Raw genomic sequence first — 18,066 nt, forward strand, 5'->3', positions numbered from 1 at the left:
AATACTCAAATGCTTAGCCAATGGGTTGTGTGGTCTTGTAGTATGTACTTATTGTGCGTACCTGGTAGAAAAACTCAATACACTGGGGAGCTGATAGAGTTACCTTCAAAGTAGACATTAATAGCCTATTAATTGTTTAACAGATATTTTATCAATATTCACACTTTTGAACTTTAATTAATGTTAATGTTGAACTTAAATTAATTAATGGTTCAACCAATAAATAACACCATTTGGTGGGTCACTAAGCAGAACCTTAACTTAATGTATTGCAAAATAAATATATTTAATTAGATCACAAAATGACTCCTACTACTAATCTATAGTAATAATAATCTGCATCATAATAAAAATGCATCATCATTTACCCACATTTAAGTTTTGATAAAAAAGAATGCATGAAGCTAGAATAAAATATTTTTTTGTTGTTGTTTAAAGCAGAGGCTATGTTGTTTCTTTTGATATATTGTATACCGGTGGAGTAAATGTAATGCATCCTTGCTGAAACTATTAGCTTCATAAAAAAAATATATATATATATATATATATATATATATATATATATATATATTACCTTTGAATGGTAGTGTGTCAAAAAGCCAATGGAAAAATTGGCTCTGAATATTACTGAATTTAAAAAAGGAAATCAATAAATATCACAATAATTTTTTTTATACTAGAAGCTTTTACACTCTCTTGCTTGACCAGAGTATGTTTCAGCCGTACAAAATGAATTTGTTGCTTTTCCAAAGCTCTCCAAACATTGGCTTGTTGGTGAACTTCCCTGGGGTTTTTTTGGCCACAGGTGGAGGTGAGTCCGCTAGAGAACGCTATTGAGGTCATCGAGAACAAGAACCTGCAGTTGCGGACGTTGATTACGCAGTGTCAAACACGGCAGATGCAGAACATCAACCCCTTGACCATGTGTCTCAACGGAGTCATCGACGCCGCTGTCAACGGAGGTCTCGCTCGCTATCAGGAGGTTCGTGTTCTTGTCATTTCGGTTATATTGCACTAATTCACTGTATATTATATGCATTCCGTATCCCCACTGGTCCAAGATCACCTCACGTTTTAAAAATTTTATACACAACTCTCTCAAGTTTGTCTCTTGGTGTCCTCTGTCAGAGAACACTGAGCCTTCAGATGGCCGAAGGGAATAATGGAATACCTTAAGAGTTTAGCTTGTCCGAAAGGGAATACAGTATCTTAGCCATAACTACAGAAACAGCAGCATTGAAAAAAATAATCATTCCCCTTGTGAAACCCTGAAAAAAAATCTATATAATCTCAAAGAAGTCATATGCTGTGCGAATACAACAGATCTTTCCAGATTGTATGAATGCTTGTTGCATAGCAACCTCGCTTTAGTGTCACTGCAGTTTTTACCTTGATAGACTTGTAGAGCAGCCATAAAGAATATAGTCGACTGTATACATGCAAGGTTTGTGTTTGTTCATGTTCCAGAAAGTACATTTGCGTTAAATTCTTTTCATGTAGGCTGTTCAGATACCGCCCTCGCCGAGTGTCCTGAGGCGAAGGGTCATGGGATGAGCAGCAGTTAATGTATTTGGATCGCAAACATGACAGAATTACCAATTAGTTGTTTATTGGACGTTCCAGCTGTTGGCATTAATATTTGCTTGCGTTTCTGCACTTTAAGGTCAGCCCTCAAGGAAATTCCACTCTAAAATTCCTCTCAATTACAAGATCTAGCTCTTAATTGGCTCATCCCCTACCGTTTTTTAAAAACCTTCTTGACATCTGCGTCGTCTTTAAAAGCTCAAGGAAAGATTTGGTTTAGTAAGGCAGAGGTATGTATATTCCATTCCTTAAATTAGCGCAAAAACAATTCTTTTTTTCAATCCCTTCGCGATTTCTCCAGAGAGAAAAAAATCGCCTGCAAGGCAAGCTCGTACAACACCAAAAATCATACTGTGTATGCCTGGCTTTTGTAAGCCTTTTTTCTTTTCTTTTTTTGATTTCATTCCCTTCCTAAAAACTCACAGACGTTTCTCAAAAGATTCCATAACTCAAATATGCTGGTCCCTTTGTCGCTAAAAATCAGTGTCAGTGTGAACTCCTTCAGTGATCGGCAGGCATAGCGTGCATCTGCAATTAAATTGTGCATCTGCCGCTAGCGTTCGCCTGGCCTTAAGGCCAAGTGTCATGTTCAGGGCAATGGGAAAATCTGCATGGTGGAATCTTTGAAGTCTGAGAGTTTCCCTCCTGAAGCTTCTGCTCTCCCACTGTCTCTTTGGAGATACCAGCACATCGTCCTTGGAACAGATCGGACACAGATACACCGTCTGTTCTCTCTCCTTCCCCCTTTTCCTTAGAAGATCTGAAGACATATTTTTGCACTTTTTTTTTTGGTTGCAGCTCTTCATCCCCCATTTAACTAAAAAAACAGAAAGTTAATCAAGTTATAATTTGACTAAACGGTGAAACTATGCGTGATATTGTTTGCAAAAGATGTCAAGGTAAATGTAACTCACACCACAAAATATGTGGAGGCTGGTGAGGCACAATGCATTATGGTTAAACAGCGCAATTTTGTGTTTCTCACAGGCGTTCTTCGTGAAGGACTACGTCGTGAATCACCCCGAAGATGGAGACAAAATTGGTCGTCTCCGAGAGCTCATGTTTGAGCAGGTTTGTCTCAAGAAACCAAATCTAATCTACACCAGATTTCACACACATTTATGATGTTTCATTGTCACCGTTTCTCCACCCATGTCTGGGATTTAGCCGTTACGTTCTACACAAGCTCGGTTTCTGTAGATCTCACTTCTTCCCTACACGCTCGTGCTGCTTAGTAACCAGTAACTCTCCAGAGCCGAGCACATGATGCGGATGTCTAGACAGTAACCATGGATATAAGCCAGTTACAAGCATGAAAGTGAACTTTTAAAGACTAAAGGGGGACAAATATTTTGCTGATCATTTAATTATGAAGCAAGCAGTTTTAAAGACAACGTGGAAGAATAATGGATGCTGTTTGCTTCTTTAATAAATGTCTTTCATCTTATTGCTCTTGATTTGTCAGTATGTTATTTTAAAGAACGTAAAACATTTTTTATAGTTTTCAATCAAAATATAGCGAGTATTACTGTCCTGCTGATGTTTAAAGCCCAAGTGGTGCATGGGCAGGGAAAAATATTAGCCAATAATAGATAGTCAAGTCCCCTCCCTACATTATTCAGCACTAAATATTCAGTTTTACTGAAATGCGTCACATTACGGAGGTTAAATGCATTGTGAGTACTATTGTCTTTAAAGGCTCATCGTTTCTCCATCAGGCTCACATACTGGAGTTTGGTTTGACAGTGCATGAGAAGTTTGTACCTCAGGACATGCGGCCCCTGCACAAGAAACTGGTGGATCAGTTTCATCTCATGAAATCCAGCCTCGGCATACAGGTACAAATCAGACTTCCTACAGTCAGATTCCCAAGCCGTTCCTTGTGCGCTCATCTTTCTCTCTTTCCCACGGCCTGAAGGAATTTCCGGCCTACGTGCGAGCCAGCCCGATCCACTTCACCAATGGAAGCCCTCGAGCTGGAAGAAACTCAGCGCCCAATATAATGAGTCCAGAGGGAGGAGCGCGTGTGGTGTCACGCCGCAGGTGAGAAACTCTTTTCGAGTTTGATGGCCCCCTTTAGACATTCTGTTAATTAAAAGTAACATTACACCTACGTCAATTAACTCTCATTAGAGTATTAGACTGTCTGCTTAATCCAAGTACATATCAACGTATTCTACTAACCCGAACCCAAACAGTCTACTAATATCTCACTAATACCCTAATGAGAGTTAGTTGACATGTAGGTGCAAACGGCAACAAAAACAGAACAGAAGTGAACAGAATGTCTAAAGGGGACCATCAAAATAAAGTGTAACACTTTTCGGGTCAACCACTTGGGGTTTTTCATTGGTTAGTGTTGATATCTAGGGAACAGAATGGCTAACAGCAGCCATAATGTCCTTATGTAATATAGGCTAATTAGAGATGGACAAAAATATTGTGCTATATTGTGAATATTTTTTTCTCACTTGCTGTGGATAGTATTATATGCTTGTATTTGTTCCTCTGACTCCTCTTTATGTATTTATTCATTCATTTATGCATTAGTAGTTCTAGTAGTTATAATAAATGAATGTAATACTGATAGTTTGTATTTTATTTTAGTATATTTTGTAGTGTAATTATGATTTTATTATGTCAAAAAGCCAATTTAAAAATAGTAATAATAAACTGTTTATTTTTTTGTCTTCTTAAACTTTTATTATGATGATGACAACTGTTTTCCAATTAAACCTTTGTTTACATAAAATTCATTCAAAATATTTGAAAGCAGAAAATGTTAATTATAGAAGTTGATTTTGAAACTATTAATGGTCCAGTGAATCATAATTACTAGCAAATGTCGATAATGTCAGAATATTGGCTGATTGATGTCTTTCTACGCTGTCATAATTATAACTTTACTAATCTTCTAGTAAATTCTACTCTAATTTTCACTAGAAATTGATACTACTTGTTATGAAGTCGTTCTTATTGTGTTTTTATTGTATGTTATCCAGTCCCCTCAGCTACCCAGCAGTCAACCGCTACTCTTCATCCTCGCTGTCATCGCAGGCGTCCAATGAAGTGAGCAACATCACCGGCCAATCAGAGAGCTCCGATGAAGTCTTCAACATGCAGGTGAGTGCACAGGACCGCCACGGTCTCACACACACACACACACACACACACACACACACACACACACACACACACACACACACACACACACACACACCAGCAGAACCTCTATTCTCTCTCGCTGTCTTTCATATTTCCTCCTAATCTCCCTCTTTTTCCTTGCTTCTTTTTCTTTCCTAATTGCCCTCTTTCTGTTTTCATCTGTCTCTCTCACATCCCCACTTAATCCTTCCTGTCTCGCTCTGTCTTTTCTCTCACTGTGAGAATCGGATTTGTAGTTGAATTATAGACTGGATGGACAGATCATTTAACTTTTTTCTTTTATCCCAGACCGAATTATTATTTTACAACCCGTTAATATTATAGACCAGCAACAAAGTACCGTATAGAAAACTGTGAGCTCTTTCTTATGTTTCTCACGTTTTGTTCTCTTTTCAGCCAAGTCCGTCTACCTCAAGTCTCAGTTCCAATCACTCGGCCTCTCCCAACGTGACCAGCTCGGCTCCGTCCAGTGCCAGAGGTGAGAAGAGTCTGTCCGCTCTCAGACATACTGCAGTGTTCACACAGCAAAGCTGCTGAGGTTTGATTCGGCACAATAACACAATAACACGTGTTAAAATATGTACAACGCACTGTGTGCCTGCAGTGCGCTGACCAATCATTTTCTTTATTTTTATACTTATATGAAGCATTTTTTGACAGGGTTAGAAAGGGTAAATTTAAAACAAAAATTCTGATGCAAGATGCCTTAAGTAAAAATGTATAAGTTACGGAAGCTGTTTTCCACCAGAAAATAAAGGCAATTGTGATTATTTCTCATATTTGAGACATTCTATTTCACAATGTGAAGCTTTGGACTTTATTTGGACTTTATTTATCATAATTGTGACTATTTCTAGTATTTGAGACTTTATATTTCACAATGCAACATTTCTCCCTTTTGTAACATTATATTACAATTTGGACTCATAATTGTAAGTATATTTCTCATAATTGAGTCTTCATATTTCAGTGTGCTTCATATTTGCAACTTCATATCAAAATTTAAACTTTATTTCTCATTTTCGACTTCTTAGATTTTGGACTAATTTTGGTTACACTTTATTTTAAGGCGTCTGTCTTACAGTTTTACATTATACATGAAAGTACTGAGTAATAATAATTAACTAGATGTACTTGTACATGTACATGTTCATAACGGAGTCATTGCGACATTGGATTTGTGACTTTAAAACACAATTTGGACTATTTCTTTTAATTGCATCTATTTTTCTGGTTTTCTGCAACTTCATTTCTTGTGTTTGATTCTTTATTTCTAGCTATTTTTTTTGTAATTATATTTCTCAAGTCTTCATATTTCCTGGTTTTGTTATTTATGGTATGTTTATTTCCTGGTATGTTCAATCCTGGTAAATTATGATTGTTATTCTTTGCTGTAATTGCAACTTTGACTCTCTTATTTTAAGCATTTTCTTACAATTACCTTTTATAATTTTTTTACTCTGGTTCAGAAACAGGCCTCCATAATAAACAGATTTCTGAGTTAAAAAATAAAATGCTACAGAAGTGAAGTTTATGGCCCATTTAATGTTGTTTTTCTGTGGGATACAGAAAGCTGGTGTCCTGATATATTGCAGAACTCTCCCCTCTCTTCTCCGCTCTTCCTCGACCACTTATCTCCCTCCATCCAGCATGTGTTTACTTGCGGACACAGGTCATAAAAAAGGGAATATGTATGGAGACATTTATGTAATCTTATAGTCTCCCCTTGGCAGCCCTTCTTGCCTTGCATAGAGACCCCCATAAAGCAGCGGCAGACAGGAGACGCTCCTGTAGAATTACATAGGCATAAAATGCTGCTTGAAGAACTCTAGACTGATGATAGCTATCATAAGGGAGCCGTGGCCTTCTGTCCTGTGCTGGAGGAGGATGTTAGTGTTCTGTGCAGGTTCAGGCCTGGTAGTCCATCTCTTCCCGCGAAATAGCCGTCTGTCACCCCAACAGCACAATTCTCGCCCTAGCAGGAGGGAGAGACGAGGAGGAGCCTTTATTGCATGTGCTGGCTGGTTAGCAAAGAAATGAGAGCAAGATCTATGTCTTTTTTTATGTGTGTGTGGGGGCACATATTTGAGCATTCATATTGGTTTGTTACTGAAATCACACCCTTGCTTACACCACCTCACCCTTCACAGGTTCTCCACAGTTGTCAGATAAACAAAAGCATTCCCGAGAGAACTGCCTCTCGCCGAAAGAGAGACCCTGCAGCGCCATATATCCAAACCCCCTGGATCCCACACAGGTACGAAGATGATTATAGTATCAGTGTTTTTAATATTCCTCAGATGCCAAACAGTCTTCGGTTGATGTGTATTGGTGGGTTTATTTCTCATAGCCTTCCTCATTGTAGGATTTGCGTTTACCACATCTTGAAAAACGACTAGATGAAACTGTTTTTTTTTTATGTGTCTCAGGAATATTATTTGTCAATAAACGTGAGGTAAAGTATCTATGCAGAAGACTCATTTCTCTTACTCATATCAGTACATTTTAATAGGGAGATAAATTGCATACTAATTTCGTAAAATCGTTGTAAAATCATCATAAATGATGCATATACTGGGTAAGAAGCTTTTAACAATCGTATCTAATATGAACGTTAATGTCTAATATAAACATATCTCTGTTTTATTGTAACGCCACCTATATAAGTTTGTGTTTAGTTTATATATTTAATCATATTTAACCATTTAATCACATTTTATTTTACTGTTCTGTAAATTTCCGTTCTTGTCATCACACTATCCAAATGCTCAAGTTTAAAACCAGCTTGAGTCTATTTTCAGCTGTGAATAAAGTGGAAAATGATGATTGCAATATATATATATATATATAAAATAATAATTTATGTAAAATAGAAACAAGACAAAGCAATGAAATGGATATTTTCATTGTAAACAAATAGCCTGTAGCAGTTACCTCCAGTAATCACTGAACATTTCCCATTGAGAAATGTCAACCGCACTGATGTGATGTGAATGTCTTTCACAGAGGCCGGTCCCACACCCAGCGGGCGATGCCTCCTTGCCTCGCAGTGACCCCAACATCTCTACCCCCGACAAAGGTGAGCATGTGCATGTGAGCGTATGAATCTTCAGTCTGTCGTCCTGCTGTGAAGAAGGTGGTCTGAAAGGACGGGGGTCTCGCGGTCAGCGCGCCAGATCTGATGCTAACCGACAGCTCACCGCTCCTGTGTGTTGTGACAGCTGTGTCTGGACCACCAAAGAGCTTCACAAACAGACTTATGCTTATTCTGATTGACAGCGAGATGTTGAGGAGGTTTCATCATCTGTTCACCCAAGTTATTTAAATCTACGGTTAACTGGCAGTGGGTACATTGACTTGCAAAGACATTGGCAACTTTTTAGTTTTTCCTTTCTGTGATTTATTTCCAGAAATGATATATACATGGTGTTTTTGGTGTTACTGCTTCATTTGAGAGGATTTGATCATCCCAAAAAATGCCCAGTGAGCTATTGCAATATTAAAGGGATAAGTTACCCAAAAATGTCATCATTTACACAACCTCATGTTGTTCCAAACTGAGTTTCTTTCTTCTGTTGAACACAAAAGAAGATATTTTAAAGAGCATGTTTAATCAAATGCTAGCCATTGACTTTCATAGGAAAAATAATACTATGGAAGTCAATGGCTATACCGTCAACTGTCTGATTACCGACATTCTTCAAAATATCTTCTTTTGTGTTCAACAGAAGAAAGAAACTCATACAGGTTTGGAACAACATGAGGTTGTGTAAGGTCATTTTTGGGTAAACTATCCCTTTAAATTTGTTTAATTTTAGAGGGAAAAAAAGTTTGGGATATTGAATATTTGGATATTTTGTTCTGTATAAGATATTAAAAATAGCTGTTAAAGATAGAAGAAACACAGTTTTCTTTCCTCAGTTGACATATGTCCTGAAGTTGTAGTGGGACAGTGTCCATGCTTTTACACCCTAGTCCCGCCAAACCCTGAATAGCCATTTGCTATTTCCTATTGTCAGTAATACAACACTACTGGGCATTGTATTTTGAGTTGAGTTGACTGAATATTCCTGAAATGCATGTTTTGTGTGTGAAAGTGGTGAAGCCTGCACCTAGTAGCTGGAGTCTAGACATGCCGCTCTCTGATTTTAATGGAAAGGGCCCCCCTGTTCCTCCTAGACCAGCATACACAGGTAAAGAAAGAAATCTGCTTCGCCCGATCCTATAGACTGACATAATGTTTCCAGAGCCTTTTAACTCTCAGATCTTCCACTCTTCTGCTCTAAAGTCTCCTGGTTTCTTGCTCATCTTATTTCCTACATCACCCTGTATCATGAGGGCTGCCGGTCGGACGCATCATTGGATAATGAGAAAAGCAACAGCGGGATCCTTCTCACACACTCTTTTCTCTATAATCATTCTTGATGAGCTTTCTCGCTGCATCTCTTTCTTTAAACTGCATGACGTGTCTTTAAAGCTCAATCTGCACCATTGCTGCTTCATTACCTTTTAGATGATGCTCTGCTTTCTTTTTTCTGCATTATCTTACGATCATTTTTTATTTTATTTTATTAGTTCTAGAGGTGGTTAATCTGTCTGATTTCCCGATTCGATTCGATTACGATTATTGAAGTCCCGATTCGATTACAGTCGATTTTCGATTATTAACGATTCTCGATTCTCGATTATTGATTTTCCATTTCACAACAGTAAATTCACTACAGTAAAAATCACAACAATAACAAATTATAACAAACTTCAACATATTCTGAATCTCTATTAACATAAAATACGGATGTCCACGCATCACATGTTACAGCTATCCTACCCGCTTTCTTCAGTGATTCCATGACTTCGGTTTTGGTCTTGTTGTAGAGTGTGGGGATCGCTGTGTCTGTAAAATATCTCCGAGATGGGACGTTGTATCTCGGCTCCAAAGTGTGCAACATAGCGCGAAAGCCCTGGTTCTCAACGACTGGACGCAAATCCTTGGCAATAAAAGTTGCGATTGATTGTGTAATGCGCTTTGCCCTTTCCGAGCCGGGTGGAAGCTTTGACAATATTGTTTCCACGCTTCAGAGTTCAGTCTTTTGTGTTCCGTCAATATTACGTTATTATCGATTTAAAAAAAAAAATTATTATTTTTTTTTTTTTTTTTTTTTTTTTTTTTTTTTGAAAATCGATTTTTGGCATTTGTGAATCGATTCAGAATCGTCCACGTCCGCATCGCGATGCATCTAAGAATCGATTTTTTTCCCCACCCCTAATATATTTATTTTATTCTTCTACATTTTATGAAGTTTAATATAAAACATATAACTTATAACTAGTATGCTTACTATATTTTAGAGCTATATTTACTAATATTTACTATTTTTGTATTTACAAAATAGATATACTACAAAATAGATATCAAAATAGCTAAAAAAATATTAACAATATATATATATATATATATATATATATATATATATAATATTTATTTTATTATTTTATAATTTATTAAATTGTTTTAATGCAACCTAATAAATTATTATTGTTGTTGGTAGTATGAAGTAACTAGTATAAATTCAATTAAATGACTCTTTTTGGCACTCCAAACTCCTCTAACATTGTAAGTGTACCTCAGAGAACAAATTGCATAATAAAAATGAATGAGACGACCCTTTTAAGTGTGGACATCAGTGGACTGTAATTGAGGGTCCTGGAAAAGAACTGGTACCGAATGGTTAAACTGTTTTGCATTAGCCGACGACCTTGGCAAAGCGCTTCCCTGATTAATAGACAGCCATGACCATGTTTACTGTCCCAAGCTCCTGTATCAAGTGAAGTAGATTGACTTTTTGTGTCCTTTAATAGGATCTCCTGCCAAGACTACACGATCACAGTCCCCTGTGATGACATCACGCTCGCCTCAGAAGGTATGACCTTTTCTTGTTGTCTAGGGTGTTTTGTGAAGTGACCTTTGATGTACAGTGTTTACTGTAGTGTCTCGGGACTCAATCCAGGATGTCTAAACTGGGTCAGGCTCTAGTCAATCCAACTGGGCCCATGATTAGACAGAGAGACACTGTTTGTGAGTGTTCGCTCCAGTCCTGAACCGTTCGGTTGGCAGTGATCCGGTGCAGAATCCACTAATCGATCTCAAACTCTTTCTTCTCAATGGTGGCGCAATCATTTTACTGCAAGATTGTGTTTATCAGATAACTCTGGTAACAACAGTGGGAAGCAACACGATATTTACACTGCCATTCAAAAGTTTGGGGTCAGTAATGAATTACAGTACTTCATTCAGCAAGTACACATTATAAATGTCTTTTCTGATCAATTTATTGTTACAAAACATTTATTTTTTCAAATAATGTTCTTCTGAACTTTCTATTCATCAAAGAATCCTGAAAAAATACTGTTTTATCATAATGTTGAAACTTTTCAAGCTCCAAATCAGTATATTGGAATGTTTTTATAAGGATGTGACACTAAAAACAGATATATTAAATTGTAATACTTCACAATATACTGTTTTTACACTGTTTTACCAAATAAATGCTGCCTTAGTGAGCATAAGAGACTTCTTTCAAAAAACAAAAATAAATCTTACTGACCCCAAACTTTTGCATTTCGCCCGTTTTATCTCCCTGGATCATTATTTATGGGTCCAGCACTGTGCTTATGTACAATACCGAACAATTATACCATGTATTGTTTATAGGATGGGCAAAAATTTTAAAAATGCACTATATATTTTTTGAGATTTTCTCACGTAGGCTTTTTTGAAGCAACATAAACCATTAATTTAACAGTGACATTTTAACTGAAAATAAGAACCTCTAAAATTACTTTATTTATTACTAAATTACTAAAATTACTCTATATTTCCCCCCCCCCCTAATTTTCTTTACTTCCCTAACTTAAGTACAGTAGAGGTCAAAAGTGATGTCCAGCCTAGGTAAATTGACATCTTCACCCTTTATTCAAATAATATACAAAAATAAATAAGGTTTTAAAGATTTTGTAAGCATATTGTGTAGTTGTGCCATGGAGTCAAATGTTTTATTTGTGATAATGCAATGAAACATGCCACATTTAATTACTGATTATGTTGTAATCAATATCTGATTTTTTGTTATTCTCTGCATTTTATTTTATTTTTGTATCGTAAAATAAAATCTGTAGCTGTAGTTTGCCTTTATATTGCCAAATAATATTCAGATAAATACCTTAACCAAGGCCTATTTACAAAATATAGAATATTTCCCTTGTATGTTAATGGTTTAATTAAACTTGTAGGGTGATTAAAATCAAATATCCCCACCGGCATCACTTTTGACCACTACTGTATCTCTCATCCAATCTACATATTTTACATGATTATTTTTTAAAGAATGTATAATGCATGTTTTATGATGCCTTATTGACCAGCTTTAGCGTCCTGTATGTTTTTAATAGTGAATTTCCTCATTCAAGAAAACATTAAACATGTTGCACTTATGCTGTCGGTCCAACTGTACTGTACTTCTAATGTATTACTACTGAGCTTTACTGAAAATTCAGGTGTCACTATTGCAGAGTAACAGAAACCACAGTATTTTTCTTTCAAAGGGTATAGTAGGGTATAAAAGGGTCACAGATCTTTAAAAGGGTTGGAGCTGCAGTCATCAATGTACCTTTCTGCCATTTCTCTTTTACGTTGCAGTGAGTGTATTCAGGTTTTAAATAAAAGCACATTCATTCAAATTAACGGCCCTTAAAGCCGAGCGCCGCTCTAATGGCTTCTCAGAAACTCCTACTCGACACTGCCTCATTCATTGCATCATGTTGACAATTGCATTCCTTGCCACTTCCTTGAATTCTCGTCTCGTGCCACATATCGATTCGTCACCTAGTATTCAGCAAAGCACATGCGTTCCAATCATCTTATAAAACTCTAGAGTCCAAACTCTTTCTGTTTTCATTTAAAGACCGCATAGAAATCAAATCATTACTCCTTTCGGAAATCGGAAATGCTGAAATCTGTCAAGCTATTCAGGAGAACAAAGCAGAGAACGAGTTTCAGATGGGAGGAGATCTCCGCACTAGTGCTGGTGAATTTCCTAAAGGAAGTGCAGTCAGCGGGTCAGAAAGCGAAAGCCTAACCTGCGTGACCACCTGTGTACAGTTCTTTGCCCCAGAAATAGTATCATGCCTGAAGCTATACCATGTGACACATCACACACACAAGCATGACCAGGCACACACATGAATATAGATTCCACAGTCAGTTTCATCTGGCAAAACCAGCTTTAAACAGCACACATTTTCATGCTGGTCCAGGCTATTTTATGTTATCCAGTAGTAGTATAGAATCTATAAAACATGCATCAATTTAAAATGTTATGCTGCAGGTCATATATGCAATCTGATAACAGTGGAATCACACATTTATAGTAAAATTGCTGATTACTTATAATCATGGCTGCTAACTGATAAAATGGCAATATTAAAATTCTGTACAATTCTGTCTATATATATCATCTGTATGTATATATATATTCATTTTGAGATTTGTTAAATATTAGCATTTTACAGTGATACAATTTTGTGTTTTTGAAAGAAAAATAGGGAACTTTTTCAGTTTTAATATTGGTCAATAACCAACCTGCTACCAATATTTTGTCATCCAAAGAAATGTAGCTTTTTCAGTAAAAATGTAAATGTAATGCAACCTCACTGTTCCTGAGGTCCACCATTATCACCTGCACAAAACTGAATTATCTTAGCGGAAAGGTTGTGTTTGAAGTTCTCTCCAGAGTGCAATCAGATTAAATATGCTTTATTCAGAGAAATAGTCCTAGAAACAGCTAAAGCCTTAGCTGTGGATTTAATTGCTTAGAAATTATTTTCGTAATGAAAAGAGACAGTTTTGCCTCAAAATAATAGAGCCAGAGCCAGAATATTGTGCTTTGGCCTTCCAGTGTACCGGTGTCATTTTGAGGCAGAACTTTTGCTTCTGTTGTAGCTGATGGCTTTGTTATTAAGAATGTATTTATTCCTGCTTGTAGATAGAGGTAACTTATCTTGTGCTAACTGCATTGTGGCCCAAAGCTTCATCTTTTAATCTGTATGTGTTTTGTATTTGTAGATCTCTGCGCCTCCGTTCACCCCTTCGCCCACAGAGTGCCAAACTACAGGGTTGGTGTCAAATTCTCCGGTGCTTTCTGGAAGCTACAGCAGCGGCATCTCGTCTCTCAGTCGCTGTAGCGTATCTGAGGCCTCTGGAACTGAGAACACACCCACTGACCACGCCCTCCCAAACTCCGCCTCCAGCGGCTCGGACGAGCTCATTCGACGGGAGAACAAGACCCCGCCCCCTTACAGCATACATGAGCGGAACAACCCCCGCAGGCAAGTCCCGCTTCCACCAAGCTTGTCGATCCCTCCAAGCATTGACGCGCCACCCATTCCGCCAAAACCGCACCAGATTCGAAGACAAAATACTGAACCACGCCGACCCGACCAGTTTCCCAGACCCCGTCCCCTTCCTAGGAAAGTCTCGCAGCTCTAACGCTGTGCCCCTCACACCAGCCCCACCATTTGCACTTTTACACTTAACCTCTATGGGTTTATGATTATTCCCTAATCTCCCAGTTATAAAATAAATAGACTGTGGAATATTTTTAATATAAAAATATATATTGAGTGAAAGAGGGTTTGCAGGGGTATGACTGCATTTTATGCACTTTTTAGGTTCGAAATTATAAGTTCACTTGTCTAATTACAAAAGCCCCTAAATTAACTCTAAACAGAACTTAGTACTATGGTATTTTCTCAGATTTTTCATAGATTTATCAATGCTAATGTGTATTTATAGTGGTTGATACAAGACATGTTTTGCCTTAAGAGTCTTTTTATCGATGACAAATGCACAATTAAAAGTACTTTGTACTTCTAAATAGACAAAGGTGCTAGAAGTCCTCTATATTAATGTTAGCACAAAATGTTCAAGGTTACATTTTCCTTTGAGTATAAGGCCTATTCACACCAAATGAGAGAGAAAATATGTGGAAAAATATTAGAACATTGCTAAAGTGGTTTGAAAAGAAAGTACAGCCTCGTGAATCTGACCTTTTGGAAATTAAGTCCATAATGTGTGGGGGAAATTATATAGATTGGCATATAGTGCATGAGGCGATATAAACAACACTTTTGCACAAATCTCTGTCTGCCCTGTGATTTTATATTTATGCAGATTTATTATATATGCACATATTTTATTAGTAGACTTTCAAAGGAAACTGTGTTTATGTCTGTAGTACAAAGGGTTCATGAACTAGTATGTCATTTTACAAAGATGTCATTAGTCCTTTGTCCAGTAGCATTACACCGGTTACCTAAATGTGCTAAACTGTGCAAGTGGCTCTGGAAACAAAAAAATGTTTGTATCATTGACGGGTCAGTTTTCTTTGCAGTCCGAAGAAAAAGAAACTGCTCTGTTTAAAAAGTTTGCACTTGGTGTGAATAGGCCTTTAGAAAGGTCGCTGCTTTTGTAAGACCAAGTTACCACAGTCTCTGAAAATCTCTCATGGGTTAGACGAATCTGAAAACTTTCACCATATGAACGGTCACCTTTGCATTGACTAATGTGAAATTAATGTGAGAGTAATCAAGAGTAGTACCTCCGTCCCGATTGTGTAATTGGAGCGCAGTTGTGGGCGAATCAATATGGGCTTTTCGGAGCCCTAAAGCATTGATAGTTTCTTTCGGTTACTTAAGAGTTTGGGGTCTGAATGATTAGAACCTGTGTAGGTGGTCCGAATAATTCCTAACAAGTGCACATGCCCACGCAGTGTAAATGGAGATATGCTTTTGCGGAGTTTTGCCAAGTGTTGTGCCAAAGGAACAGGTGGGCTGTAAGGAAAATGGATGTCTTGAACTCGAAGATGCTTTATTAGGATGCAAATGGAGCGTTAGACATCCATTGTAATAGACTTCACTGTAAGGACTCAACGGTGCACCGGACCACTTTACGGCACTGCGTTACCGTACGGCTGCTGGCTGTCTGAAAGACAGTGAGACAAAGTGTTATATCCTGGTAAAAAAAGCTTCATATAAAAGGTACTTGATCTACCTAGGGCATTACAGAGACTCGAGCTGCCATCAGGCAATAAGGGCTGCCACTTTTAATCTGAATTGATGCGTTCCAGTCGAATCTGGATTGGCACGTCTGGACTACACCCTCCCTGACCTCGTGTTTCATTGACCTGTTCGAAATGGAGGTAGAGGGACCATCTACAACCTTTTTGAATGATTATTACACATGCATAAATGCTTCTGTAGATTCCAAACACAGTTGCACAGTGCATAGCAGTGTAAAATCTGCAGAAATGTTTGTGCAGTTTGCATGCTAATCTCATTTGTTGTCCAAATGTTGCCAAGTTTACAATTCTGTATGGCCCTGCAAATGAAATCCCAGTGACTATGGAAGTGGAGAGACCAGCTATTGTTTTGTTTTAGTGGAAAATGTGATCGTCTAACGCAGTACAATGTCCTCTTTCTTATTAATTCTTAAATTAACTTGAGTATGATTTTTATTTTCTCCTTTTTACGGTCACATTTTATGAGATTCGGATTTGTTGTGAAAGCCAGATGATGATGATGATGCCATTCACAAAAATCAGTTATTGAGAAACCTGTAAATTAAATAACAAAATTGTTGTAATTATGCCAAATGCAATATCTTGTCTATTGTACATAACATGTTTTTAACCGAAGAAGTGTAGCTATAACAAATTTACAGCTTTGAATGTTTGAACAGCAAATTAAGAGGATAAATGTCAAATATTTATGTATTTTGTGAGCGTAGGGGAAATGAGGTTGAGAAAGCACCTAACACATTTACATTCTAATGACTTCCTGTCTAATAAACATTTCCAGAAACATTTTGATTCAACAGCTCATTGCGTTCCTTTCTCGAAAGGTTAACTCATGTCTGTATGGAACCAATTTCCCTTTATTCAGTGCAGGTTAACAGGCTGGATATGCCAACAAACCAAGTTGTGTATATTCTTCAGCTGTCTAGAAATGTAAATGGAGCTTATATATGTATGTAAAGTATGTGTATTTTACAGATTAAGCTCTATGACAGCCAATTGGACCTCTAATAAGGATCATAACGGCAGAAAAGTAGGAAGCTCATTGTTATTCCTCCAGGTGCAGTGAGCCGGTTGCATTATTCATGTGTTTTTTCTCTGTTCAGTAAGGCCTGTATTTGCACACGTAATGCAATCTTGCTGTGGTGGGATGTTTGAAGACTCCTCGCTGTCATGGTAAGTTTGTTCCCAGTCTGAGACCTGAAGAACCAAGGATTTTTCCAAGGAAATTCACAGTTTATATGAAAGGTAAAACTGTAATTGTAATTGGGAAGTCTTCCGGACCAGGGAAATCTTCACGTGTATGAAGGGCTCAAGCAAGAGTGAAATTTCCAAGCTCCATTCTTTTATGTTCCCTTCAAGACTTTTGCAAACTGTTCCACCAAAGTGTGCCTCATTTAGATGCTAAACACCCATGGAATTGTAAATGTATTGGCAAGGTCAAAGGCTGGGGAAGGAGAAAGGCGGGACTTAATGTTGCCTTACCTTGGCTGAGCTTTTCATAGCACAAGCTCAAGGTGTTTTTCTGCTTCAGGAAACTCTAAAGAACACAGAGTTTCCATCTGGGACTGAGGTTCGTCGACAGAGACAGATTTCAAACAGCTTATGGATAATAGATTTCCTGTTTCATCCCTTGATTTCCTGTATCGCTGCTGTTATGCTCTCGGCTGATTGGGATTTGCCCATCGGCTTTACCCACCTTCTCTCTCTCTCTCTGTTGGTTTGTTGTTTTCTGTGTTATGACCTCGTAGAGGACTCTTGCAGATGTCGTATGGGGATTTTCCACAGAACATCAAACGAAGGATTGATGTAGGCAACCGTATCTCACATACCTTCCTCAATGTGAGAACCTTTGATTTGAACTGTGTGTTTGAACTTGGATGCTTCGACTGCCGTCCACACCACAGATCATCAGTGATCTAAAATTATTTTTTTAAAACCGTAAACTGCATGGTATACAACACAAATGTGTAAACATCCTAGAGCACCACCAATCCAATTGAAAGTCCTGCGTTATCTTTTGAGCACCGAACATGATGTTATATTGTACTGAATGGGGCTCAGTTCCAATAACTATTGAGCCGTTTCAGGCGTTAAAGGCACGTTACAGACAAAAGGTTTGTTCCAAATGGTAAGCAGCAACAGTTTAGCCAAAATCTAAAGCAGCATGCATCTCTCCAGAAATAAA

The 18,066-nt window shown here is 37.7% G+C and overlaps 1 protein-coding gene across 1 annotated transcript in view; it reads left to right on the forward strand.

Annotated features, from left to right (window-relative positions):
* dock4b (dedicator of cytokinesis 4b) overlaps positions 1-16,666 on the forward strand; it is an 86,316-nt gene extending 69,650 nt beyond the window's left edge. Inside the window, exons 42-52 of the mRNA XM_079624217.1 lie at positions 806-982; positions 2,572-2,655; positions 3,303-3,422; positions 3,503-3,627; positions 4,587-4,707; positions 5,146-5,227; positions 6,900-7,006; positions 7,756-7,828; positions 8,847-8,942; positions 10,609-10,670; positions 13,871-16,666. Coding sequence (XP_079480343.1) covers positions 806-982; positions 2,572-2,655; positions 3,303-3,422; positions 3,503-3,627; positions 4,587-4,707; positions 5,146-5,227; positions 6,900-7,006; positions 7,756-7,828; positions 8,847-8,942; positions 10,609-10,670; positions 13,871-14,293 — 1,470 coding nt within the window. The 3' untranslated portion in view covers positions 14,294-16,666. The remainder of the gene's footprint in view (positions 1-805; positions 983-2,571; positions 2,656-3,302; positions 3,423-3,502; positions 3,628-4,586; positions 4,708-5,145; positions 5,228-6,899; positions 7,007-7,755; positions 7,829-8,846; positions 8,943-10,608; positions 10,671-13,870) is intronic.
* Positions 16,667-18,066: the final 1,400 nt, after the last annotated feature.

This window comes from Phoxinus phoxinus (assembly GCF_949152265.1).
Source record: "Phoxinus phoxinus genome assembly, chromosome: 9".
NCBI classification, from domain to species: domain Eukaryota; kingdom Metazoa; phylum Chordata; class Actinopteri; order Cypriniformes; family Leuciscidae; genus Phoxinus; species Phoxinus phoxinus.